The 25,545-nt window shown below is 48.4% G+C and overlaps 1 protein-coding gene across 2 annotated transcripts; it reads left to right on the forward strand.

Moving 5' to 3' along the window:
* The first annotated feature begins 4,434 nt into the window (after window positions 1-4,434).
* On the forward strand, window positions 4,435-18,225 carry PLAC9 (placenta associated 9). Of its 2 annotated transcripts, XM_079793731.1 has the most exons (5): window positions 4,435-4,803; window positions 14,823-14,876; window positions 15,047-15,144; window positions 16,951-17,074; window positions 17,491-18,225. In XM_079793731.1, exons 1-5 carry the CDS (start codon window positions 4,743-4,745, stop codon window positions 17,496-17,498), a joined length of 345 nt encoding a protein of 114 aa, XP_079649857.1. In that variant the 5' UTR covers window positions 4,435-4,742; the 3' UTR covers window positions 17,499-18,225. The 2 variants fall into 2 exon arrangements, with proteins under 2 accessions (XP_079649857.1, XP_079649858.1); XM_079793732.1 differs by lacking the exon at window positions 14,823-14,876 and having other exon boundaries at window positions 4,489-4,803.
* Window positions 18,226-25,545: the final 7,320 nt, after the last annotated feature.

Below are 25,545 nucleotides of genomic sequence, written 5' to 3' on the forward strand. Positions count from 1 at the left end.
TATTACCAATACTTTGTCGCCTTCAGAATTCCTCTTCTTTTAATTTGTGCTTCATTGATCAGACCATGAATAATTAATAGTGGTGATGGTGGCATTTTTACCTCATGCCTGGCTTAATAAAAGTGCCTTCTCTCTGTCCTCCTTGCAGCACATGTGAACTATTTCTTTAAGATAAAATAGTTACCTTGTTAAGGAAATGCCCCTTTATTTCCTTTATTTCTGCCTCTTAGAGTTTGTTATTGTTTTTAAGTCTAGGATGGCTGTTTAATTTCATCAAATAATAGTTTCAGTAGTTATTAAAATGATAAGCTTTTATTTTAGCTTCCTTGCAGACAAGGCTGGTCTCTGTCTTCTCATTCCCAATCGCGGTCTTGTAGTTCTCCAATTCAGTCACCACACTACCCAGCAGTCCTCACTGTCACTTCCTCCCCCAGATAATAGCCTTAGGCACAGAAATTCCAGTTCTGAAGCAGCAGATCTTGGACAGAGATGTGGATGATAGACATGATGGCTAGAAATTTTCTGGAACTCCATTTAGGAATGAATAGCTAACCAACAATTTATTTTATGTTCAAATTAGTGTCTAAAGGATGACCTATGCAATAAAGAGCATTAGGATTTTAAATGTCCATTCAGGAAAAAATTAAGTTTTAATCTTTCCTTACAACCAATACAAATTCTAAATGGATTAGAGATTATGCCTTTAAAAAAACACACACACAAAAAAAAACTTTTAAACTATTTGAAGAAAATATTGGAAAATATTTTTATAGTCTTGGTATGAGGAATCATAAACAAGTTGTAAAACTTAGAAGCCATAAAAGAAAATAGAGATATGACTACCTAAATATCTAAATATTCTGTATTATGAAAGACACACAAAGGAAGTTAAAGACAATGGGAGGATGGAAAAAACATTGCCAACAGACACTGAATTAATACTCAGAATATGTAAAAGAAAGGAGGGGGAGTATTTGAATTGGCAAATAAAGTTCAACTTCACTCATAATTAATAGCATATAAATAAAAACAACAAGGTAACGTTTTTCATCATCAAATGGCCTATATTTTAAAAGCTATATATCCAGTGTTGGAGAATGTACATACAAGGTTACTAGATCTACAACTTTAGGTCTCTCCACTACAGAATTCTTTTATGTAAATAGCGCCCCCTGCAGCACAACTCCAACACAGAACAAGATTAATTGGGGACCGGGGAGAGTAGCTCTCCAGTGCCAGTCCCTTGCAATGGGCTCAGTGAGAATGTTTGGCATATCCAGCAAAATATAAAAGGCCCTCTGACTCAGTGATTCCTCTTCCAGGAATCTAGCCTTTCAGAAATACATGAGTACGTGACATGTACATAAAGATATACACAAAAGTATGTACCCTGAAGCACAGGGGGGAAAAGAAACAAACTACATGTCCATCAGTAGAGGATTGTAGAGGATTGTCTGGGCAAATAATGGTGTATCCATTCATGAGATATTTTGCAAGTCTTCAAAGGAATGAAGTGGATTTATGTGTACTGACATAGAATGATCTTCAAGATTTGATGCTATGAGTGAGATAAACATGAATGTGAAAGCAAGTTCCAAAAATACCTATTTTTCAATCCCAGGTACATGCTTGTGTGTGTCTGAATATACATTAGGTAGGTAGGGAGTGCACACACCAGGAACGGGAAGAGTCCGCCACGCCGAGGGGATGGACTAGAATCACTGTGTAGGGGCGTTAGTGCCAGGGAGGAGTTTCACATTGTCCTCTGCCTGCTGTCCTACTCTGTGACTCACCACAAGAAAGTATTGCATGTGTGTCAGTTTCATTGCAAATTCAAATATTAGGTAGGTAGCCCACTGATTCTGGGCCGTTCTTTTGACAACGTCTCACCTGACTAACCTACCTAGGAATGTCCTACTAACGAGTGTGAGACATTCTTGGCATTCTTGAAAGAAACCCTTCTGGGCAGCTCATCTGGACATCCTAATCCCCATGAGAGCATCTTAAAAACTAGATCCACGCCTCTGTCCAAGATCTGCTGCTTCAGAACTGGAATTTCTGTGCCTAAGGCTATTATCTGGGGGAGGAAGTGACAGTGAGGACTGCTGGGTAGTGTGGTGACTGAATTGGAGAACTACAAGGCCGCGATTGGGAATGAGAAGACAGAGACCAGCCTTGTCTGCAAGGACTCCCATTAACCCTGACGGGGGCCCTGGCTGGACAGGTACATTCTCCTGGGCTTGGTGATGAAGGCGCTCCACTGACTCCAGGCTATGCGCTCCGGGCTCTGCAGATGTCAGGGCTGCTGCAGCTTTGGTTTTTGTTTTCACTAAAACTTGTGTTGTTTTGCACTTGCTGGGGGGGGGGGGGGGGCGGGGTGTGTCCCATGAATGAGGCTTTGACTATTGTGTTCTAAACTGGAGGAAGGTGGATTTGAAGTTCACTGAAAAAGCCACCAGCTATTGCTCTGGGCTTGCTTACATGAAGAAAGACAACTTGGTTCTCAGGAATGCTGTGAATATTATTATCTAAGGCAGTGATTGTCAACCCGCGTGCCATGACACACTGGTGTGCCACATGTTTTAAAACATGCAATACCTGACTATTTAGACAGGGGCACTGACCTCTTTTCCTTTAGGTTGTCAAATAATAAAAATGGCAACAGCCAACACAACAATAGCCATCCCATGTGGATGAATCAAAATTATGCCTATTTTATTTTTATTTGATATCCATATTTATTTATCATCAGATCAGCAAAAAAGTGTAATTTTTGACGTGCCACAGAATTTTAGTAATTAGTTTACGTGTGCCGTGAGATGAAAAGGTTGAAAAACCCTAGCCTAAGGGCTGGCCTGCAGAGACAGCAGGACTGGATTCAAACCCTGAATCCAGCCGGGCGACTGTCAGCAAGGAGATACCAGCCAGGCGACTGTTGGCAAAGTTCTTAACATTTCTGGGTCTCAGTTTCTTGGTTTGAAGAATGGACGCAATGATGGGGTTGCAGTGAAGATCAGAGAAAGGGTATATGGAGAGGTTAGTCGATCAACGCTCAGCTACTGTTTATTAATATTATGGTGGTTACTAGGCCGTTAACTCCTGGAGGGCAGACATACGTGAATGAGAAGTCTTTCATCCAAGTCTACCTTCCACTGAATCAGAATCGGTGTTCAAAAACAGAGCTGAACACCGATTCTGATTCTGTCAGGGCTCCGGGCTTTCATTCCTTTAAGCTGTTTAACGAGTCTGTAAGTCATAGATAGGAATGCAAAATAATGCTTGTCCAAATGTATGTAAACTAGTCCTGTTATGGGCTCAGTTAATTCTCCCCCAGGATGTGGAAGAAGCCAGTTTTATTTATTTGCACATTCATATCCATATTCCAGATCTGTGTCTGTCCTTTGGCTTGGCTGTCACCCCTTACTGATTCCCTCATTCATGACTTAAATAAGATCTTCACTGGATCCCGGGTCCGGGTGAGGCCGTGTGCCCCTGGTTCCGGGTGAGGCTGGGTCCCGGGTCCGGGTGAAGCCGCGCGCACCTGGGTCCAGGTGAGGCCACGCACCCCCTGGGTCCGGGTGAAGCCGTGCCCCTGGGTCCGGCCGAGACCAAACCAGAGGGAATCGAGCCTGCATTACCACCATTTGTCCACCATCCAGAGCTGAGGGGTCAGTGCTGACATGTACACACAAGGAACTGGTGGACATTGAAATTGGGTCTCAAAAGAACTGTTGGTCCAGAAAGAAACTCACTACAGACTGATTCATTTGCCTGTCAGCATAACTATTATTGCTCGTCTCACATTCAGTTCTTATAAGTATATCTCTAGTGACACATGATCTCGCTCATCTAGGGGAAATGATGAACAACATAGACTGATGAACAAGAACAGACCCAGAAACAAGGAGGCATCGATCGGACTATCGGGCCTCAGAGGGAGGATAGGGGAGGGTGGGGGGAGGGGGGAGAGATCAACCAAAGGACTTGTGTGCATGCATATGAGCCTAACCAATGGTCAAGTTCAACAGGGGGTTGGGGCATCAGTGGGGAGGGGTGTGGGATGGGAATGGGGGAATGAGGACAAATATGTGACACCTTAATCAATAAAGAAATTAAAAAAAAAAAAGATCTTCAGCACATGCTCGTTTTTCACCTCTCATGATTTTAGGTTTTTTTTTTAATTATCTTCTAACATTACTATGACTCCTTTAGCACTTTTCTATAGAAGGCAGATGCACTTCTCAGGGCCATTACTGTCCCAGGTAATGAGAGTGAATAACTTGTTGGTAACTTGTTCGTATGGGACAGAGAGAAGCTCCCACGCTGCGTGCAGATCCCGTGCCAGGGCTGTGGGTGACACGGAGGATGAAGGCCCTGCTCTCAGCTTCCTTGGCCGGCCAGGCTGTGTAACGGGCTCATAGCGAATGCCGGGCCGGGAGCGGGCCCTCACCCTTACCCCCGCGCCCTTCTCCCTCTCCTCTGCGCCCGGGGCCCCGCAGGAGCGGGGACTCGAGGGCAGCCCCTCGCCGGGCAGGCGCCCAGGCTGGCACGTCCGCCCTCCGCCCTCGGGGTCTCTGGGCTCCGCGCGGCCCGCGGGTGCGGAGGGGCCTCTGGAGGGGGCGGGTTCGCTCGAGCCAGAAAGCCCGGAGCCGCCCAGGAATCTTGGCCGGGACTGCGCGCATTTCCTCCCGAGCGAGCGGGCGGGCGGCGCGATCCCGGGGAGGCGGCGGGCAGTCGGCACCATGCGGCCCCTGCTGTGCGCTCTGGCCGCGCTCGCCCTGCTCCGCGCCGCGGGCGCCAACGGTGAGTGGGGCCCGGACGGGCGGGGGCCCGGAGAGACGCGCTGGGCGCGAGAGATGGAGGAGGGAGGGACAAGGAAACAGAGCCATTTAGAGAGAGAGAGAGATGGAGAGAGAGAGGGAGATGGTGAGAGAAAACGAAGAGAGAAAGATAGGAAAGGGCAGAGAAATAAAGGCAGACGATGAGAGAGAGGACAGAGGGAAGAACAGAGAGAGAAAGGTGGGGACTGAGACAGAGACTTTGGAGATAACGGGTGGGTGTGAACCATGAGCTATGAACGGCGATAGAAAGAAAAAGGAGTTTGAGAGGCAAATGGAACAAGAGGGAAAGAAACAGAGGACCTGACATGGCAAGAGAAGTGGGTGGGGAGAATCTAGAGGAAAAGAGAAAGATTCGAGACCAAAAGGAAGAGAGATTGTGGGGAAACCCCAGGTCTGAAGGAGAGAGGGGAGGTGACAGGGATCACAGGGTGGGAGGCCAGTCTACAGGTGGGGCAGCCCCCCTCACCTGCTCTTACCCCCCCACCCCCACCCCCAGGGTCAACAGAGGCTCGGGGCCTGGCTCACTGGGCCTTGGAAACCCAGCTTCAACACCCATGACCCAGCCGGTCAGGGCGGGGCAGGCGGGCCCAGGAGCAAGGCCCCTGTTCCACCTGTCAGGTGGCCTGAGGGGGCTGGTAGCTGGGGTGAGCAGCCAGTCTCCAGGCTGCAGGAGAGGTCCCTGAGAGCCTGGGGGGCGGGGGCTCTGCGGGCTGGGTGCTTTGTCTTCCGCTCTCCCCTCTGCCCTCACAAGTGAGGCTCAGGGCAGGTGGCTGCAGGTGCATTTATTTTTGGACACAGACGCTCTGCCTGTTGTACAGTATGTTATGGTTTACAAGCCACATTCCCGTTTTCCGACGTCCCATGAAGGCCTCAGCCAGGGCAGCTGGTGCCCATCCCAGTTGTCCAGGTGAGGGGAAGGCTCAGATCTCACCAAGGTGCCAAGGCAGAGCCCTCACGAAGCACCCCGGCCTCCTGCCCCAGGCCACGCTGCTCCCCCATCAACCTGGAGTCCGTGGGTGTTGAGTCACCCAGACCAAGTGCCCTGCGCCAGGATGGAAGGCCCCAACCCCAGTCCCCCTCGGGGCACAGCAGCTGTGGGGTGAGCACCAGGGAAAGAATCGGGCCAGTCCTGATCCGGGGCAGCCCTGGCTGAGTAGCCCTGGGTTAGTCACTCCACCTCTCTGAGGCTGTTGGGGGGGAAGGTACCCACCCCACAGAGTTGTCTGCGGGGATTGGAGGAGAGAGGGAGTATCAGGTACGTCAACACATTGGCTCCTTCTCCCGTCCCCTCGGCAGCCCCACTGCTCCCTCTGAGCCTCAGTTTCTTCACCTGTTAGGAGGACCTCACAGGCTGTGTAAGAGTGGCTCAGCCGAGTCCTTCTCCCCCCCTCCCCACAGCCCCCTCCTCCTGGAGCTGAGGAGACAAAGCAGGGTCTGTGTCCCCACAGGGAGAGGTTGGCCACCTGCCCACTAATGGCTGACGTTCTGTGGCCCCTTTAGCCACAACTGGTATAGACCCTTTAACTTAAAACCATTTTAAAAACATCATTTTCTTCCTGGTTATGCATGCTCATTGCTACAGATTAAGTAAGAAAAGGGATAGTAATGAAAAAGAATAAAATCAAGAAAAATATTAAAATTTAAAAATAGAAAGGAGGAAAGTATAAATGCATTAAATGCGATTTCACACTGAGTTCACACATTTTTGTGTATAACCTTTCAAACTTCGGACAATGTACCATTGTTTTTCTTAACTTTTAATTATGGAATCATTGGATATAAAGGCATACCTCAGAGATATTGTGGGCTCGGTTCCAGACCACCACAATACAGTGACTATTGCAAAAGAGTGAGTCACATAATTTTTTTTTGGTTTCCCAACATAATTAAAAATTATGTTTATACTATGTCTTAGTCTATTAAATGTGCAATAGCATTATGTCTAAAACCCCAATAATTTAAAAATATTTTATTGCTAAAAAAAATGCTAACCAGCCGAAACCGATTTGGCTCAGTGGATAGAGCGTCGGCCTGCGGACTCAAGGGTCCCAGGTTTGATTCCGGTCAAGGGCATGTACCTTGGTTGCGGCCACATCCCCAGTAGGGGGTGTGCAAGAGGCAGCTGATCGATGTTTCTCTCTCATCGATGTTTCTAACTCTCTATCCCTCTCTCTTCCTCTCTGTAAAAAATCAATAAAATATATATTTTTAAAAAATGCTAACCATTATCCAAGCTGTCAGCAAGTCATAATCTTTTTGCTGGTGAGGACTCTTGCCTTCAATCTGCAAAAAACGCAATATCTTCAAAGCGAAATAAATCGAAGTATGCCTGTAAAACGAATCGTATAATTAACCCCATGTACCTATCACCCTGCTTCAACAAGTATCAATAATGGTCAGCCTTGTTTCATCTATTATCCCATCCTTTCTCTCCTCCCTCAAATTATTTTGAAGAAAATTCCAGACATCATATTCCAGATATATTGTTTTTAATTTTTAAAAATATATATTTTTATTGATTTCATAGAGGAAGGGAGAGGGAGACAGAAACATCAATTATGAGAATCATTGATTGGCTGCCTCCTGCATGGCCCCCAGCCCGAATCCGGGCATGTGCCCTGACAGGGAATCAAACTGTGACCTCCTGGTTCATCGATCCAAACTCAACCACTGAGCAACACTGGCCAGGTTATTTTTATTTCTAAAAATTTCCTGATGTATCTCTAAAAGATAAGTAACCTTTTAATAAACGTAAGTATGAAACCATTATCATAATGTAAAAATGGTCAAAAATCCCTTACTACCATCAAATATCCAATCAGGGTTCAAATGTCTCTGATTATGTCATGTTTTTCCATTTGGTTAGTTTGGTCCAAATAAGGTGCATACAAATTGCTTTTGGTTGAGATGTCTGATGAGTTTCTTTAAATATGTAAGTTCTCTTCTCCTGTTTCATTGTTGTTTTTTCTTAAAGTTCATTCATTGAAGAAACTGGGTTGTTTGTCCAGTAGCTTTCCACATATAGATTTTAGCTGCTTGCATTCCCCCAGGTGTCATTTAAATGTTGTTGTTTTTTTTTTGCCCCTGTATTGTCTTTAAACTAGTAGTTAGATCTAGAAGCTTGATCTAATTCCAGTTAGAATTTTTCCCCCAAGAATACTTTAAGACAGTTTTAAAATATATATATATATATATATATATGTGTGTGTGTTTTTATTTCAGAGAGGAAGGGAGAGGGAGAGAGAGAGCTAGAAACACCAATGATGAGAGAGCATCATCAATCAGGTGCCTCCTGCATGCCCCACACTGGGGATCGAGCCCGCAACCCGGGATAGGTTGACGCTCAACCACTGAACCACGCCGGCCGGGCTAAGACAGTTTTTATTGCTTTCATTTGCATTTCTTTGATTAACTACCAAGATTGGACTTTTTCTTCAAATACATATTGGGCATTTCTACTAAATCATTTTTTACTTTTTCAGTTGTGGTGTTGGATAGTTCATATTGGTCTGTAAAAGCTCTTTACGTGTGGAGTGAGACAAACTATTTTGTGTCACTTGTACAGAATTTTTTTTAGGTTCAGGCTTGGCTGAGTTCCTTTCCTATTTTGCTCTCAGAGGGATCTGAAGTCCCAGAGGCTGGTCCTTTTAGCCAGTGTAACCATTGTCACCCATGCCTCGGGGCCCATCGGGGAATCTCTCACTCTCCACCACCAACCACTCCAGGTCCCTGTGGGCATCTGTCTTCCCGTGGATCCTGCTTTTTGCTGTGGGTGGAAGAGGAAGATACTGAAGGGCTGTGGTGAGGATCCCAGCATTTCTTCTTACAAAACTAGATGTTGTGGGGAGTGAAGCACTCAAAGACAGTTGGGTCCAAAGCACACATTTGGGCTCTTGTGGGGCTTAAAACAGCTGCAAGGGTGTCAGGTGTATAGGTCCCCCACACCTGTCCAGCCCTTCATTTTATAGAAGAGGCACCTGAGGCCTCAAGTGGGAGGCCTTTGACTTACACAAGGTCACACCACTGTCAAGGCATAGTATAGACAGTGTCAGGCAGGTTGGATTCAAATCCTGTCCTCACCACTTACTAGCTGTGTAATCTGGGACATCAAAATCTTTTATTTTGTTTTTCTAAACTGTAAAAGAAAAAGATGTAAGAGTTCTGAGCTCACAGCTAGAATTAAATGAGATAATGCATTTAAGAACTCACCAAAACCTTGGCACATAGTAAGTGATCACCAGTCAGGAGTAGCTTCGAGGAGCCCGTCCAGTGTGGCTCAGTGGTTGAGCATCGACCTTTTAGTCAGGCCATCACGGCTCAATTCCCAGTCAGGCACATGACCTGTTGCAGGCTCGATCCCCAGTAGGGGGCGTGCAGGAGGCAGCTGATCAATGATTCTCTCTCATCATTGATGTTTCTCTCTCTCTCTTTTTCTCTCTCTCTCTCCCTTCCTCTCTGAAATCAATAATATATTAAAAGAGTATCATTGAGGAGGGCAAAGGGATGGAGGAATGGGGGGCATCTGTAATAGTGTCAACAGTAAAAAAACAAAATAAAAAAAGAGTAGCTTTGAATATAGAGTATGCTCATGTCCATTCTAAAGGTGAAGAAACCAAAGATCCAACAATGGGCTTGGCTTAAAGGAGCCCAGAGAGCTGGGTCAGCACTGAGCCCTTTGGTGGGTGTTGGAGAAGCCCCTCCCAAACATCCTTTGGGCCCCTGCTTGGGTTTAGGTCTAGGGCAGATGCAGCGCCATCATGAGGAGAGCTGGTCGGAGTGATCTAACCAAGAGCACTGACTCCATGTAGAGGGGCAGCCCTGGGGGCTCTCACCGACCCGCTCATTCTTCAGCTCACCTGGGCAATGCCCTGCGTGGCATTTGTTTGCATTCTTTCCACAGCACTCGGAGATATCCAGGATGCCTTCTCCACCTTACGGGGGTTTTGGAATGTTCTAGAACATTATAACATTAAGAAGCACAGTATTCCAAGATAGAAGATAACTTGGTTTCTGTACAGCCTCAGGGAGCAGAGCTGCCTGCCAGCCTTGACCACAAGCCAGTCTACCTCTGAACTGATACATGAGAAAGAAATTAACTTGTGTATAATTGAGGGGGCTCTTTGTTACAGCAGTCTAGCTTGTGTCCTCAGCAAAATACTAACTTAACCAGATAGTGAAGGTATTAGAATGGCATTGCTATGCTCTCAGAGTGGATGGCAAGGCTCCAGCCACATCTGGAAAGTGACCAGAGACCAAGGGAGCAGGACATGTCTCACCCAAAACAAAACAAAACTAAACTAAGCAAGAGTGTTTCTCAGAGCCTGAGACCTCCCCCCCCCCCCCCCTCTCTCTCTCTCTTTCTCTGGGGGCCTGAGGGCCCCTCTCCTGTTTCAGCCAGAGCAGTTCCACAGATTGGAGTTCTTCACATAATTATTTGGAAATAATGTTCTTCTGGCTTAAAAAAATCAAAAACCACCGATGGCTTTAAATTAATCACAAATTTTAATACAAATATCAAATGTGACAAGATGTATTATTCTATTATACTTAATGTGGCCCAATAGAATTAACCCCCAGTGACAAGAGCTGCTGGTCCAGCAGAGGGTCTTTGATGACGCAGGAGGCTCCCAGCACCTGTCAGTGTCACCCTGGCACGGCAGAATTCATTAGTGTCGGGGGCACTTCCTTAGCGTTTGGGTCCCAGATGACAAAGGTCTCCTCTGATTGAAAGTGGAGGGGGACCCAGGGGCCAGGCCTCTTTAACGGAGCCGTTAGCCCAGCTCCTCCGCCTGGGCTTCTGGCCTCTACTGCAGCGTGTTCTCACCAGCGCACGACATTCCACCCCTGGCCACCGTCCAGGGTGCACAGAGGCCCGAGCAGGAGCCAGGCCAGGGAAAACAACCCGGCGTCCAAGAAGGTCCATTTCCCCACTGGCCGGGGCAGGGCGGGCGGGCAGAGGAAGGAAGGGAAGACGGAACCCCAGCCTTGGCTCCTCGGGGTCCATCATGGCAATCCTTCAGCCTCCCCGACTCCTTCCCTTTCTGGAAGCCCCGTGAAGCAGGCCTGATCGTGATCCCCTTTCTCCTGATGAGGTACCCGAGGCTCCAAGGTGTGCGTGTGCGTGTGCGTGTGCGTGTGCGTGTGCGTGTGTGTGTGTGTGTGTGTGTACACGCTCAAAAAAGAAAAAAAGAAGGCACCCAGGTCTTGCCTTGCTGGAGGGTCTGGTCCAGGAAGCCACTTGGCCTTGACTCCTCCCTGTAGCTAATTTCGCGGCCTCTGGGCAGGCTCTGGAAGACCCAGCAGCGCAAGGATGAGCTGTATCTGGGCGGCAGTGCCTCGGGGCCACCCCACCCGTGTTGCAGGGGCGGCTGCAGAGGCTCAGGGAGGAGGGACGTGTCCCACAGGCCCACAGCAGCGCATGGCTGAGCCGGGCCAAGAACGCGGGGCCCAGTGTGTTTTCTGCCGTCATGCGTTGAGCTCAGCGCCGTGGGAGCCCTCTCCGATGAGCCGGTCGGGAGGCCTGCCTGACTCATGGGCAGTTGGGCGGTGGAGCCCGGGCGGAGCTCTGTCCAGATGTGAGAGATTAGTGCTGCGCTGTGGAGAGCAGCTCCGGCCAGCCTTCTCCCCGGACGGCTTTGGAGCCAAGCGAGATCTCATCACAGACACGCAGAGAACAGTGGGTTTTAGGCCAACGGGAGGCGCACGTCCGTGCTGTCCGGGACTTACAGAGCTGGCAGAGCCCCACCGGCCCCCAGGGTCACAGTGCTTCCGCTCGGCCTAAGCTGGGGGAGGGGCGGGGAGGGCCTGGGAGAGGGCAGGCGAGGCTCAGAGGGGAAATTCGCCCAAAGGGCCCTGGGCAGACCTGCACAGGGTGGGTGGGGACACAGACCCACGCTGGGTCAGCCACCCCCGCGGGAGGATCAGCTCCTCCTGCCCCTCCAAGTCTTTCCTCTCCAGGCTAAGCAGCCCCGTTCCTCCAGCTGAGATAAATGAATCCAAATGTGGGTCCCTGCAACCTGGCTCGGCTAGGCCTCCCTAGGGCACGCGGCCCAGATGGAGCACAGCCCTCTAGGCAGGGTCTCAGACCACCCCTCTGTCCTCCTGAACATTTCACACCAATGCATGCCGCCCACCGTGGCTTCTGTGTTTTGCTAAAAACCTATCAGACAACTGGCTTTTCTTATGGAAAATTTCTAAACACACACACACACACACACACACACACACACACACACACGTAGAAGAGTGCGGTGAACTCCCATGTCCCCATCACCCAATTTCAACAATTACTAATCTTGTTTGCTCTATGCTCCCACCCATGCCTCCTCCACTCCCAGGCCTGGGTTATTTTGAAATAAATCCAAGACATCATAGCATTTCATCTGTAAATATTTTAGTGCAGATCTCAAAAAGCGTCCCTTTAAAAAAGCTCCATTCTAACACACACACCCCCAAAGGCAACAAGAAGCCCATTGTCTTATGAAGAGGCTTTTGTGGGTTCCGAGGAGGGAAACAGTGGAGTGGAGAATGTAAGACACAAATGGTTCGCCACAAAAGATGCTCAGAGTGGAAGGAAGTTTTGTCCCTGCTGGTGGTCCTGGCCCCCAAGTGGAAGTTTTGTCCCTACTGGGGTCCAGACGGAGCTGGAACCGGAGAGTCTCAGGGGGCGCTCCGGCAGAGCTCCCAAAGGCCAGCCTGCTGAGGGGGGTCAGGAGAAGGCCAGTGCTTGGGGTCCAGTCATTTGCTGACGGTGTGACCTCGAGCAAGTCACTCAACCTCTCACGGTGGCAATCATCACCAGCAAAAGGACCTAGCAGCTCCATTCTTAACTCAAGACCTGCCGACTTCGCAGTCCCAGGAGTTTTGCACTGACAGAGACAGTGCGGTAACCGTACCCCCTCTGCTCAGGGTCCCATCCATGGCCACGCCCGCATGTTGTCACTCCGCCCACACCGCCTGTTCCTGTCTCTCCCAGCATCGCCTCAAGGCCTCCAGTCCCTTAGCCCCTCCACCTCCCAATTGCTCTGCCTGTGGGCCTCTTCTTCCCTCTCCAAGCCAGGCTCCAGAGCTCATTCCCTCCACCCTTCGCTGGTCAAACCCGCACTTCCTTTGCTCTCTGCACGCATCCTGCAGACTCCCGGGTTCCGCTCCATCCAGCCACCGTCTTTGCTGCTCTGCACCGGCCTGCGGGCCGCTGGGGGAGGGCTGGTGCGTCCAGAGCTGCTCCCTGATGTCGGGCCGTCCTGCAGTCCGCCTGCGCTGCCTCCAGTTTTCCTCGTTCCCCTTCGGGACCCCCTCTTCACGCAAGCCCTCTACCGAGTGGCACGCTGTCCGTGCTCTCACGGGGCTTCTATTTTAGTGGCTGTTTAACAGCCTACTCACAGAATTCCTGAACATTCACAGCTCGCTCTCCCCTTCCTTAACCCCACCCGAGTGTTCAGCAAACGATTCTCCTCTTACTTTACAAAGCAAACCGAGGCCATCAGGTGGGAACCCGCTCAACGTTCTGGCCCTCTAAGTAGAACTTTTCCACCCATTTTTGCTGCATCCCCTCTCTCTTCCCTCACGGGTTGTCCCTACCTGCATGACCTCTCTCAAATGCATTCCTTCAGCTCTCCTTTCTTCTTGTTCCTCAGGCTCTAAGCACGGTGTGTATCTCCAGTGTAACAAAGCGGGAGGGACAACAATAAACTTTCTCTAGACCTTGTGATCTGCTCTCCTTCCTTCAGCCACACTTCCTGAAAACACTTCCCAGGACCTAGGTTCCCCCTCGGACCTCTCCTTCCCTTCTCATCCCACCGCAGCCTAAACCCTGCTCGGCCTCCACCAGCCACTGAAAGAGCTGGCGTGGGATTTAGCAGTGATGTTCCTGTTGCTCTGTTTTTCTCCCTGTTCCTGCTCGGCCTCTGGCTGCTTTAGGTCTCGCTGGCCTTCATTTTCCCTAAAGCTCTTTGCTTCTCTTCGTTTCTGGAACAGTAGCCTCCCTCCTGAGTGCCGAGTTCTTCCAGGGTCCAGCCAACTCCGGTGGGCCCCAGTCATCTCAGAGCCACCAGCTCTGACACCTGAGCTCAGACCAGGGTCTGAGACTTCCATACGAGGGTTGGTGGTGCCAAGAGGAACCAAGGAGGAATCAACGTTGGGGAGAAAAATGATGAATCAGGGGTTGAACGGGTTGAACCTCAAATCTTCCACTTACCAGCGGCGTGACATTGGACATATCATGTCACCCGTCTGTGCATACATTTCCTGTGTGTATGTTAAGGATGATAATAGATTGTTGTGGAATTGACTGAGTTAGTACATGTGTTTAGCACTGTGTGTGCATGTAAGCACTCATGGATGCCAGCTGTTACTAACTGCTCACCAATGTCAATGCTACTACTCAAACATCTCCACTCATTTTCTTTAAAAAAAAAAAAAATATATATATATATATATTGATTTCAGAAATGAAGGGAGAGGGAGAGAGAGATAGAAACATCAATAATGAGAGAGAATCATTGATTGGCTGCCTCCTACTCACCCCACACTGGGATCGAGCCTGCCTCCCGGGCATGTGCCATGACCAAAATTGACCGTGACCTCCTGGTTCATAGGTTGATGCTCAACCATTGAGCCACGCTGGCCGGGCTCTCCACTCATTTTCTTCCTTTCAATTCCTACTACTACTGCCCCCTTGCCTCACTTCTTACCCTGGTTACTGCAAAGACAAATCCCTCCAATCCAGTGTCTGTATTTTAAAAGTTCATCTATGGCTGTGTGACCCTTCTGTTAAACCCCCAAACAAGCACCGGGACTGGTTTGTTAGGGCCTCTGGCTTGGTTTCTGTGACCCACCTCTCCAGCCCCATCTCCCAGCCACCCTGTACTTCGCAGCCGCGCTAACTGCAGGGCTTGTGCACGGAGCCATGCTGTGCACGCTTCCCTGTCTTTGCACACGCCATTCTCCCTGGTGGACACCTTCCCTCCCTTCCTTGTTCAGGCAGCGCCTCCTTGAGGAAGCCCACCTGGACTGTCGGTGAGCCCACAGAGACAAGTGAGTGATGGGGGCAGCCCCTCTCTTGCCCTCACCCCCCCACTGAGGCTGCCTTCGCTTCTCTCTGTGACTGTGTTCAGGGCCCACCCCACTGACCCCAGTGCTTTACAGGAGTCTCAAGTGTTACCGGGAAACGGGGGCCCCCAGTGACAGGACTTGTCTTCCCACAGCCGCTGACCCCTCCATCCCCTCCAGAGGTGACCCAGCTCGGAGCACAGGGTGTGACACACACATGGCTGTCCTCGGCCGCTTGGACGTCATAGAGGAGGTAATAAGGGTGACCTGGGAGGACATGCACCTTTGGGACCACCTGTGAGGCTGCTGGCTTTATAGGGCTCGGCCAACCTTGCTTTGGAAAATTAGGGAAATCCAGGCCAGTCCTGCTCCCTGCCCTACCTGGACTGTTGGGCTGACCAGCTCCCTGCCCTACCTGGGCTGTCGGGCTGACCAGCTGCAGGGGACCCTGCCGCCGCTGGGACCCAGCCAGAAATCTCCGCAGAATCATCAGGTGAAAAGGTAGAAATTTGATCACTGTGTTTTGTTATACAGCCAGTTTGTAACCTGGGGTTCATAAATTTATGTGGGACAAAAATTATACTTTATTTTTAAAAACCTTAGCATTCACATTTAGTATAAACTAGAGGTCCGGTGCACGAAATTCATGCTCTTGGGAGGGGGGGGGGTCCCTCAGCCTGGCCTGCGCCCTCTCACAGTCCCTGGAGCCCTCAGAGGATGTCCAACTGCCGGCTTAGGCAGCGAGCGTGCCTAAGCCATCCGTCGGACATCCTTAGCACTGCCACGGAGGTGGGAGAGGCTCCCGCCACCACTGCTGCACTTGCCAGCCATGAGCCCAGTTTCTGGCTGAGCGGCACTCCCCCTGTGGGAGCACACTGACCACTAGGGGGCAGCTCCTGCATTGAGCATCTGTCTCTTGGTGGTCAGTGCACATCATAGCAACTGGGCGTTCCGCCATCGGGCCAAAACTGGATCTCCGACATCCCTCGAGGGGTCCTGGATTTTGAGAGGGCGCAGGCCAGGCCAAGGGACACCACTGGTGCACAATCAGGGCTGGGGAGGGGAGGGATGCAGGAGGTTGGCCAGCCAGGGTGGGACAGTGGGAGGGCTCCAAGGCATGTCAGACCTGTCTTGCTCAGTCCTGATTGGCTGGACCCCAGCAGCAAGCTAACCTACCGGTCAGAGCGTCTGCCCCCTGGTGGTCAGTGCATGTCACAGCGAGCAGTTGAGCAGCCTTAGCATATCATTAGCATATTACATTTTGATTGGTTAAACTGCTGACTGGACACTTAGCATATTAAGCTTTTATTATATAGGATACAATAAACCATAGTAGTATTATCAGTATTAATAGTACTGTGATTTTTGTCATCAATAGAAATCAGGTAATTTCATCCCCTTACAATTGTTTTGAACATCTCAACATATCACTCAGTTTAATCTGTATGTCAAAACTGCAGTAGTTGTTAGACTTTATGGTGGATCATGTTGTTTAGTGAGTTAATAAAAACAAATTTTTACATCAAAAATTTAATTTTGAATACTTGAATAATATGTTAATGAAATTAGTGTCCTTGGAAATACTATATGTTTTATTATTTTTTTCAATTAGATCATTTTTCTAAGATGGAGTTTGTAGGTTTCAGCAGACTATTAATGGGATTCATTCATGAAAAAAAGTTAACAATGAATAAAGAAAATTTCAAAATCCCAAACTTGTCATTTGGCAGAGTTGCCACCAGGGGGCGAGGCGACAAAAAGAATGTGAGCTCCCGTGATGAAGTCCTTGAAAGAGAAGTGGAATCCTGGTCACTCCAAACCTATGACAGAGACAAACCCGTGCCAGGAGCAGCCCCAGAGAGGGGCCCCCTAAGATTTTGTCATCTAGGAAACCCGGAGGCGGGCAGGTCAGGGACTGAACAAGAAGGGCCCAGGTCCCCTGGCAGCCAGTTCTCTCCCCGCTGCACAACAGGTGCTTCTGACTAAGCAGGACTGGGCACCACTCGTGCCCTCTGCTCCTCTGCCCCACCCCACCCTGTTCCCATCTCTCTTGCTCCAGACGGTGGAGAAGACGGTGGAGCACCTGGAGGCCGAAGTGAAAGGCCTGCTGAGCCAGCTAGAGGGGCTGGCCTGGAATCTGCCCCCGGGGCCCTTCAGCCCGACCCCCGACCTCCTGGGAGATGGTGAGCACCTCAGGTGGCAGAGGTGACAGCCCTGGGGCTGGGCAAGCAGGGTGGGATGGGTGCTCTGGTGCAGCCTGGACAGGCCAGGCCTCCAGCTCCTCCTCCAGACGGAAGTGGGCAGGCATTTCCCCCAGCTCACGCCTAGTGTTCTCAGCCCCCACCCCGGGTGGCTGCAGGCCAGCGTCCCATCGGGGCTCCTGGGACACACTCTCCCCGTCCTCTCATCTCCCTTCCATGGACCACCCCTGTGCCACCAGGAACCCTTTCAAGAAAGACCGGCGTCCCTCTGACCGGGCAGTGGAGGGATTGTACCTGCTCCCTCCTTGAGCCCTGTGTTCCCCCGCACAGTTCCTGGGACCCGGGGGCGGGGCAGGGTGCCTTCAGCACCCCTCACTCTGAGCCACCCTTTCTTCCAGATCATTAGTGAGTCGGGAGATGGAGTTGCCCAGCAGCTGGAAGTAATACACCTGCCCGACAGCTCTCCTCTGAGCCTTGCCTCTGGCCTTCCTTCCTCAGCTTTGTGCAAATAAAAGCTACACCTTTGACCCCGCTGACAGAGTGGACCCTACAGCGGCAGCCCTTCTCCACCTACCCCCACGCCCTGAGGCCCACATCCCCCTGGAGGCTTGGGCCTGGGCACCCCCAGCCCGGCTGTGCTTCAGCCCTCCTTCTTTACAAGGCAGGGTTGGTTCACAGAGGTGAGGCACCTGAAGCGGAGAATCGTAAGATGACTCAGCGGAAGGGCCCTTTGGGGAGCCTGGCTACTCAAAGTACGGGCTCGCCTGGGAGTTTGTCAGAAATGCAGAGTCTGGGGCCCCAATCAAACCTCCTGAATCAGAATTTACATTCTAATGAGACCCACCAGGGGATTTGTGTGCCCATTAAGGTTTTTAAAAAGATTTCTATTGAGGTAAAATTCACCCAGCACAAAATTCAAAGCTGTAACCATTTTAAGCTGTACAAGTTCAGTGGCTTCGCAAGGTTGTGTAGTCGTCGCCTCTCTGATTCCAGGACATGTCGATCCGCCCAGAAGGAAACCCTGTCCCCATGAAGCATCGCTCCCCGTTTCCCCGCCCGCCGTCCCTTGGAAACCACTGACATTTCTGTCTCTATGGACTTGCCTGTTCTGGACATTTTAAATAAACCGTCTCATACAATATGTGATCTTTTGTGCCTTCTTTTTTCTTCACTTAGCACGTTTTCAAGGTTCATCCATGTTGTAACATGTGTCAGTCCTTCGCTCTCTTTTGTGTGGACACATGCTTTCATTTCTATTGGGTCTATAACTAGGGATGGAATTGCTGATTCAAACAGTAACTCCGTCTGAAGTTTTGAAGAATCACCAAGCGTTTTCGCGTCGCAGCTGGACCATTGCACATTCCCGCCAGCAGTGTTTGTGGAAGGGTTCCAACGCTTCTGCATCCTCACCATCTTTTCTGTTACAGCCATCATACCAGGTGTGTGGTGGTATTTCGTAGTTTTAGGTTGCATTTACCTAATGACTAGTGATCGGAGCATCTTTTCGTGTGTTTGCTGACTATTTTTATGTGTTTTTGTGTTTTTTCAGCAAAAAGCTTTATTGTTTTATTTGGTCCAATTCATGGGAGAGGGTTTCAGGATGGTTAGAAGAATGGCTAGTAGTTTCAGGGAGAAGCTCAGGCAAAAGCCAGATTCCAGGGTGATGCAGGGGGCCCCTCAAAGGCCTCTGGGCTCCAAAGGCTCCTAGTTGTGCTTGAGGGTGAGCCTTTCGAAGAGATACTCGCCCAGCCCGGCCTGGGGGCCGCAGCTTGCGGAGGTGAGCCAGGTGCGGCCCATCTTCTTGATGAGTTTCACCTGCTCAGCCAGGCGGCAGTTCACCAGGAAGTCACGGAGCTGAGGTCTGTGCGGGTAGAACCCGGGCCTGCAGCTCCAAAGGCCTCGTTCAGGTTCTTCTCCAAGGCCATGGCGGCTTCCTGAGTGTTACCCACTCATGTGGGGAAGGCTCCTGCACGTCCTGGAGGAGAACGCGGCCACCGGGCCGGTTTTGCATCTTTTTTTTTTTTTTTTTTTAATATATTTTATTGATTTTTTACAGAGAGGAAGAGAGAGGGATAGAGAGTTAGAAACATCGATGAGAGAGAAACATCAATCAGCTGCCTCCTGCACACCCCCTACTGGGGATGTACCCGCAACCAAGGTACATGCCCTTGACCGGAATCGAACCTGGGACCCTTGAGTCCGCAGGCCGACGCTCTATCCACTGAGCCAAACCGGTTTCGGCCGGTTTTGCATCTTTAAGAGCCTCTCAGCGTCCTCGCGCTTCTGCACCAACCCCGGGAAGAGGCGCCCCCCCCCCTCCAGAGCCACATCGTCGTGGTCAAAGTAGAAGCCCAGAGAGAGGTAGGTGGGGGGCCAGCAGGTGCAGGCTGGCCAGCGGTTGACCGCAGCCTCCACCTCGGTGGAATAATTCTGACGAATTTGGGAGCTCATGGTTGTTCGGCAGTGAGTTAAGGTAGAAAAAAAAAGCGGTATGTGGTATGTTGGCTGGTCTCGGAGGTGGTTCTGAAGGTGGTGACTGGATAAGAGACAGGAGAGTGGCGGGGGCTGGAAGAAGGGGCGTCCCTGGGTCTGTTCCGTCCAAACACTGTTGAAGCAGGAGACAGATCTGGGATGCCGAGGGCACTGCCTTTATGTGTGTGTTTTTAAATGGTTATTCAAGCATTTGCCCATTTTAAAAATTGGATTGCCTTTTGTTGTTGTTAGAATTATGTTGTGGATACTAGGCTTTTATCAGATATGTAATTTGCAAGTATTTTCTCCTATTCTGTGGGTGGTCTTTTTACTTTCTTGATAGTGTTCTTTATCAAAAGTTTTAATTTTGATAAAGTCCAATTTGTTGTTGCTGCTGCTGTTGCTTTTGGTGTCATGTTTAAGAATCCAGTGCCAAATCCAAGGTTACGGATGTTGTTTTCTTCTAAGATTTCTATAGTTTTAGGTCTTACATCTAGTTCTTGGATCTATTTTGAATTAATTTTTGTATATGATGTGAGGTAGGGACTCAACTTCATTCCTTAGCTTGGGATACCTAGTTGTCCCAGCACTGTTTGCTGAAGGTAATATTCTTTCCACATTGAATGGTTCTGGGACCCTTGTCAAAATCAATTGAGCAGAGATGCTTAGGTTGATTTTTCTATGCTATCTCATTGTCTTTGTGCCTATCTTTATGCCAGTATCATACTATATAAATTACTGTAGATTTGCATTAAGTTTTGAAATTAAGATGTATGGATTCCCTGACTTTGTTGTTCTTTTCTAATACTGTTTTGGCTATTTCTAATACTGTTTTGGCTATTCTTTTCTAATACTGTTTTGGCTATTGCAATCCTTTGCAATTTCATAAAAATTTTAGGGTCAGCTTATCCATACCTGCAAAAAGGCAATTGGAACTTGATAGGGATTGGACTGAATCTGTAGATCAACTTGCAGAGTACTGCCATGTCAACAATACTGTCTTCCAATCAATGAGCACAGGATGTTTTATATTTTTGTATTTTTCAGTGTACAAGTCTTACATCACATTGGTTAACTTTATCCTGAAATATTTTATTCTTTTTGATATTATTGTAAATGAGATCGTTTTCATTTCATTTTCAGATTGTTCATTGCTAATGTTTAGAAATACAACGGATTTTCATTATTTTCATCATGTATCTTACTCTGCAACTTTGTTGAATTCCTTTATTAACTCTAATAGTTTTTGTGTGGATATTTTAGGATTTTCTATATACACTGAGTGGCCAGATTATTATGATCTCTGAACGCATAATATATATATATTAGAGGCCTGGTGCATGAATTCATGCATGGGTGGGATCCGGCCAGCCTGGCCAGGGGGAGGGGACATGGGCGGTTGGCCAGCCTGCCTGCTGGTTGAACTCCTGGTTGAGGAGACAATTTGCATATTAGCCTTTTATTATATAGGATATATACCGAGTGGCCAGATTATTATGCGTTCAGAAATCATAATAATCTGGCCACTCAGTGTATATGATCATGTCATCTGTTACTTTGCAATTTAGATACCTTTTATTTCTTCTTCTTGCCTAATTGCCCAGCTAAAACTTCATTCTTTCATCATTAAGTACGTCAGCTGTTTTTTCACAGATGCCCTTTATTTCAGTTTGATAATTTTCCCTTCTATTTTTAGTTTCTTGGGTTTTTTAATCATTAAGTGTTGTTGGGTTTTCTCAAATGCTTTTTCTGCATGGAGATGATCATGTGGTTTTTATCTCCTGTTAATAATGTGTATCACATTGATTGATTTTTGAATATTGAATGATTTTTGTATTCCTTTGATTTATCCCACTTGGTCATGGTAAATAATTCTTTTAACATGCTGCTAGATGCAGTTTGCTAGTATTTCATTGAGGATTTTTGCATTTTCTTGTGATGTATTTGTCTGGCTTTGGTATCAGGGTAACACTGGTCTCAGACTGAATTAGGAAGTATTACTTCTATATTTTGGAAGTTTGAGGAAGATTGATGTCACATCTTTATTTATTTTTTTTAAATTTCTTTATTGATTAAGGTGTCACATATTTATCCTCATCCCCCCATTCCCATCGCACACCCCTCCCCCCGGATGCCCCCACCCCCCTGTTGTCCTTAACCATTGGTTAGGCTCATATGCATGCACACAAGTCCTTTGGTTGATCTCTCCCCCCTACCCCCACCCTCCCCTACCCTCCCTCTGAGGCCCGATAGTCCGATCGATGCCTCCTTGTTTCTGGTTCTGTTCTTGTTCATCAGTCTATGTTGTTCATCATTTCCCCTAGATGAGTGAGATCATGTGTTACTAGAAATATACTTATAAGAACCGAATGTGAGACGAGCAATAATAGTTATGCTGACAGGCAAATGAATCAGTCTGTAGTGAGTTTCTTTCTGGACCAACAGTTCTTTTGAGACCCAATTTCAATGTCCACCAGTTCCTTATGTGTACATGTCGGCACTGACTTTTCAGCTCTGGATGGTGGACAAATGGTGGTAATGCAGGTCCGACTCCCTCTGGTTTGGTCTCGCCCGGACCCAGGGGCACGGCTTCACCCGGACTCAGGGGCGCTTGGCCTCACCCGGACCCAGGGGGGCGGCCTCATCCGGGACCCAGCCTCACCCGGATCTAGGGGCACACGGCCTCACCCGGACCCGGGATCCAGCTTCACCCGGACCCAGGGGCGCGTGGCCTCTCCCAGACCCAGGGTGATGTCACGTCTTTAAACATTTGATAGAATGCATCAGTCTTGATTTTTTCTTTATTGGGAGTTTTTTAAAGTACGGATTTAATCTCATTATAGGTCTATTCAGATTTTTTATTTCTTCGAGTCAGATTTGAGAATTTGTATGTTCCTAAGAATCTTCTATTTCCTCTAGGTTACCTAATATGTTGACATACAATTGTTAACAGTATTTTCTTGTAATCCTTTATTTGTATATAGTTGCTAGTAATATCCCTTACATTTCTGATTTTAGTAATTGAATCATCTGTCTCTTCTTCATCTAACTAAAGGTTTGTCAATTTTGTTGATCTTTTCAAAGGGCCTTTTTGTTTCATTGATTCTATTGTCTTTTCTTCTACTCTCTATTTTGTTTATCTGCACTCTAATATTTATTTCCTTCCTTTTGGTTGCTTTGGGTTTAGTTTGCTCTTCTTTTTCTAATTCCTTAAAATGGAAAATTAGGTTTTTGGTTTGAGATCTTCTTTTTTTAATGTAGGCATTTACAGCTGTTTCCCTCTGAGCACTGCTTCCAGTGCATCCCACAATTTGGTATATTGTTTTCATTTTCATTAATCTCAAAGTATTTCCTAATTTCTCTTGTCATTTATTCTTTAACTCATTGGGTTATTTTTTTAAGAGTATGTTGTTCAGTTTCCATATATTTGTAAAATTTCCAGATCTCCTCCTGTTATTACTAATTTCATTCCATGTGGTCATAGAAGATACTCTGTATGTATGGTTTTTATCTTCTAAAATTTATTTACTTTTGTGGTCTATCTGGATATTTCCCATGTGCACTTGAGAATGTATATTCCGTTGCTGGGTGCACTGTTCTCTATGTCTGTTAGGTCTAAGTAGTTGTAGTGTTCAAGTTTTGTTGCCTTTTTTACCTTGCCTAATTGATCTATCCAATAGAGAGAGTGGGATGTTGAAGCCTCCACCTGTACTATTATTCCCTGTCAGTTTTCCTTTCAAACTCACTTGGGGCTCTTCACTTTACAAAGGTCAAGAGGCCCAAAGAGGGCAAGTGACTTTTCCAGGATCACACAGCCAATCAGTGGCTCAGCTGAGATCAGAACAGGGATGCTCGATTCCCAGGCCAGTGCTCTTTCTACCTCAGGACTGGATCAGCTCCGATTGTTGGGAAGGAACCAGGTTCAGGGTGGACCCCAGGATTAGGCAAAGGAGAGCTTTCCAAGGAGCCAGGGCTGAGGGCAAGAGCCCCTCGCAGAGCTGGGGGCCTGATTGGATCCTTTACTGAGAGGGGACCCTGTATGTGTCCAGGTGGAGGACTGGGTAATGACCCCCGTCTGTCACAGCACAGGTGGTAGGTGTGGTGGGGGGAAAATGTAAGCTGTTACCTGCCTGGGGAAGTGGTTTAGGTTGATTTGTTTCTAGGTCTGACTCCACTCCATATCAGCCAGGGCAGGAAGAAGCTGACAGTAGAAACAGGGTCAAATCTTCGGCTAGGATTAGAACTCCCCATCCAAGTAAGAGAATGGGCATGGTGTGGCCATCCAGCTGTTGCCTGGACCAGGGGTATCTGCAGAAGTTCACCTCTCAGATCCCTCTTCCCAAAGCTGGGAGTGGACATGTTCCATCTCCCATTACCTAACTGGATTCCAAACACCCTGCCACCTGCACCAATACCCTCTGTGTGAACACGTCCGTTCTCGGGCTCAGTACTTAGATGGGCATCAGAATCACAAGGCAAGCAGGTAACAGAGGAGTTCCTGGGCCGCATGCCTGCTCTGCATCTGAGGGTGGGGCCCAGGGACCTGCCTCTGGAACAAGCTCCTCAGCTGATCCTGATGCACACGCAGGTGCTTTCTTTACTATCTTTATCCGATTCAGTGTCACAGAAACACACATCTCAGACACATCATCAGTGTTCAAAAAGGCTCACATCTGACAGCTAATTCCACACCTCCCTTTGTCTCCGTTGCAGGGACAAACTGTTTCTGCAGTTTCCTCATACATGAAAGCACTGTCAAGATTATTGTGGTTAAGTTGTGACTCAGTTGGTTGGGCACCGTCCCCTGCACCAAAAGGTTGCCGGTTTGCGATTCAGTCAGGGCACGACGTGTCCAGGTGGCGGGCTCGATCCTTGGTAGGGGGCAGGAGGTGGCTGACAGATGTACCCCTCTCAATCAATGTTTCTCTCTCTAGAAATCAATGGAAAAAAATTTTTTTTGATTGTGGTTAGCCTGGTTGGCATGTCTCAGTGGTTGAGCATCGACCCATGAACTAGGTCAGGGGTCAATTCCTGGTCAGGGCATATGCCCAGGTTGTAGGCTCAATTCCCCATGGGGTGTGCAGTAGGCAGCTAATCAATGATTCTCTCTCTCTCCCTTCCTCTCTGAAATCAATAAAAATATATTTTTTTTTAAAAAAAAAAAGAAAGACTGTGATTAAGAAGGTGGCAAGAGCCGAAACCGGTTTGGCTCAATGGATAGAGCGTCGGTCTGCGGACTGAAAGGTCCCAGGTTCGATTCTGGTCAAGGGCATGTACGTTGGCTGCGGGCACATCCCTGGTGGGGGGTGTGCAGGAGGCAGCTGATTGATGTTTCTCTCTCATTGATGTTTCTCTCTATCCCTCTCCCTTCCTCTCTAAAAAAATCAACAAAATATATTTTTAAAAAAATTTTTTTAAAAAGGTGGCAAGAGCTGGAGTTTTACCTCCCCTTTTGCTTCGTTTTTCATTCTATTTTCGAATCTAAAATGTTCAGAACCAACCTTGGAACAGGCCTCCACTTGGACAATTACAGCTCGATGGAAATACTGAATGGGCTTTGGTGGAGACAGAATTGGATTCTCAAAGTATTACCCATGGGAGTGCATGGTGTTTAACAGTGGAGGCTACCTGCTGGGTCCACCCCCCCCCCCACCCCCCACTTCTATCGTCTGGGCTACCCAGTTCAATGGCATCCCATTACAGCATATTGACTCCCTGACTCTTCAATAGAACTGCTTATTCTTTTTTTTTTTAAATGTTCCTAGTTCCTTTCCTTGGTATTTTATGTCACACTGAGGTTGAAGAACAATCACGTCAGCCCCATTTCCCCATCAATACAAAGTACGCATTCCAAGGTTCCTTCCCTAAATGTTACCGCCCAGACAAGTGACTCACTTGCCGCACCCTAGTCCCAGTGCTACCCTTAGCAGTGTTCCTCCGCGGGCCCACCGCTGTTGAAAATTCACTAAGGGCTGAACTCC

The sequence above is a fragment of the Cnephaeus nilssonii genome (assembly GCF_951640355.1).
Source record: "Cnephaeus nilssonii genome assembly, chromosome: 16".
Lineage (NCBI taxonomy): Eukaryota > Metazoa > Chordata > Mammalia > Chiroptera > Vespertilionidae > Cnephaeus > Cnephaeus nilssonii.

Excerpts from the sequence above, each read along its gene's own strand:
- PLAC9 (XM_079793731.1), top strand. The coding sequence starts at position 4,743 with ATGCGGCCCCTGCTGTGCGCTCTGGCCGCGCTCGCCCTGCTCCGCGCC. Across the intron at positions 4,804-14,822 it reads CCGCGCCGCGGGCGCCAACG|GCAGCGCCTCCTTGAGGAAG; the intron begins GTGAGTGGGGCC and ends TTCCTTGTTCAG. Across the intron at positions 15,145-16,950 it reads GCTTGGACGTCATAGAGGAG|ACGGTGGAGAAGACGGTGGA; the intron begins GTAATAAGGGTG and ends CTCTTGCTCCAG.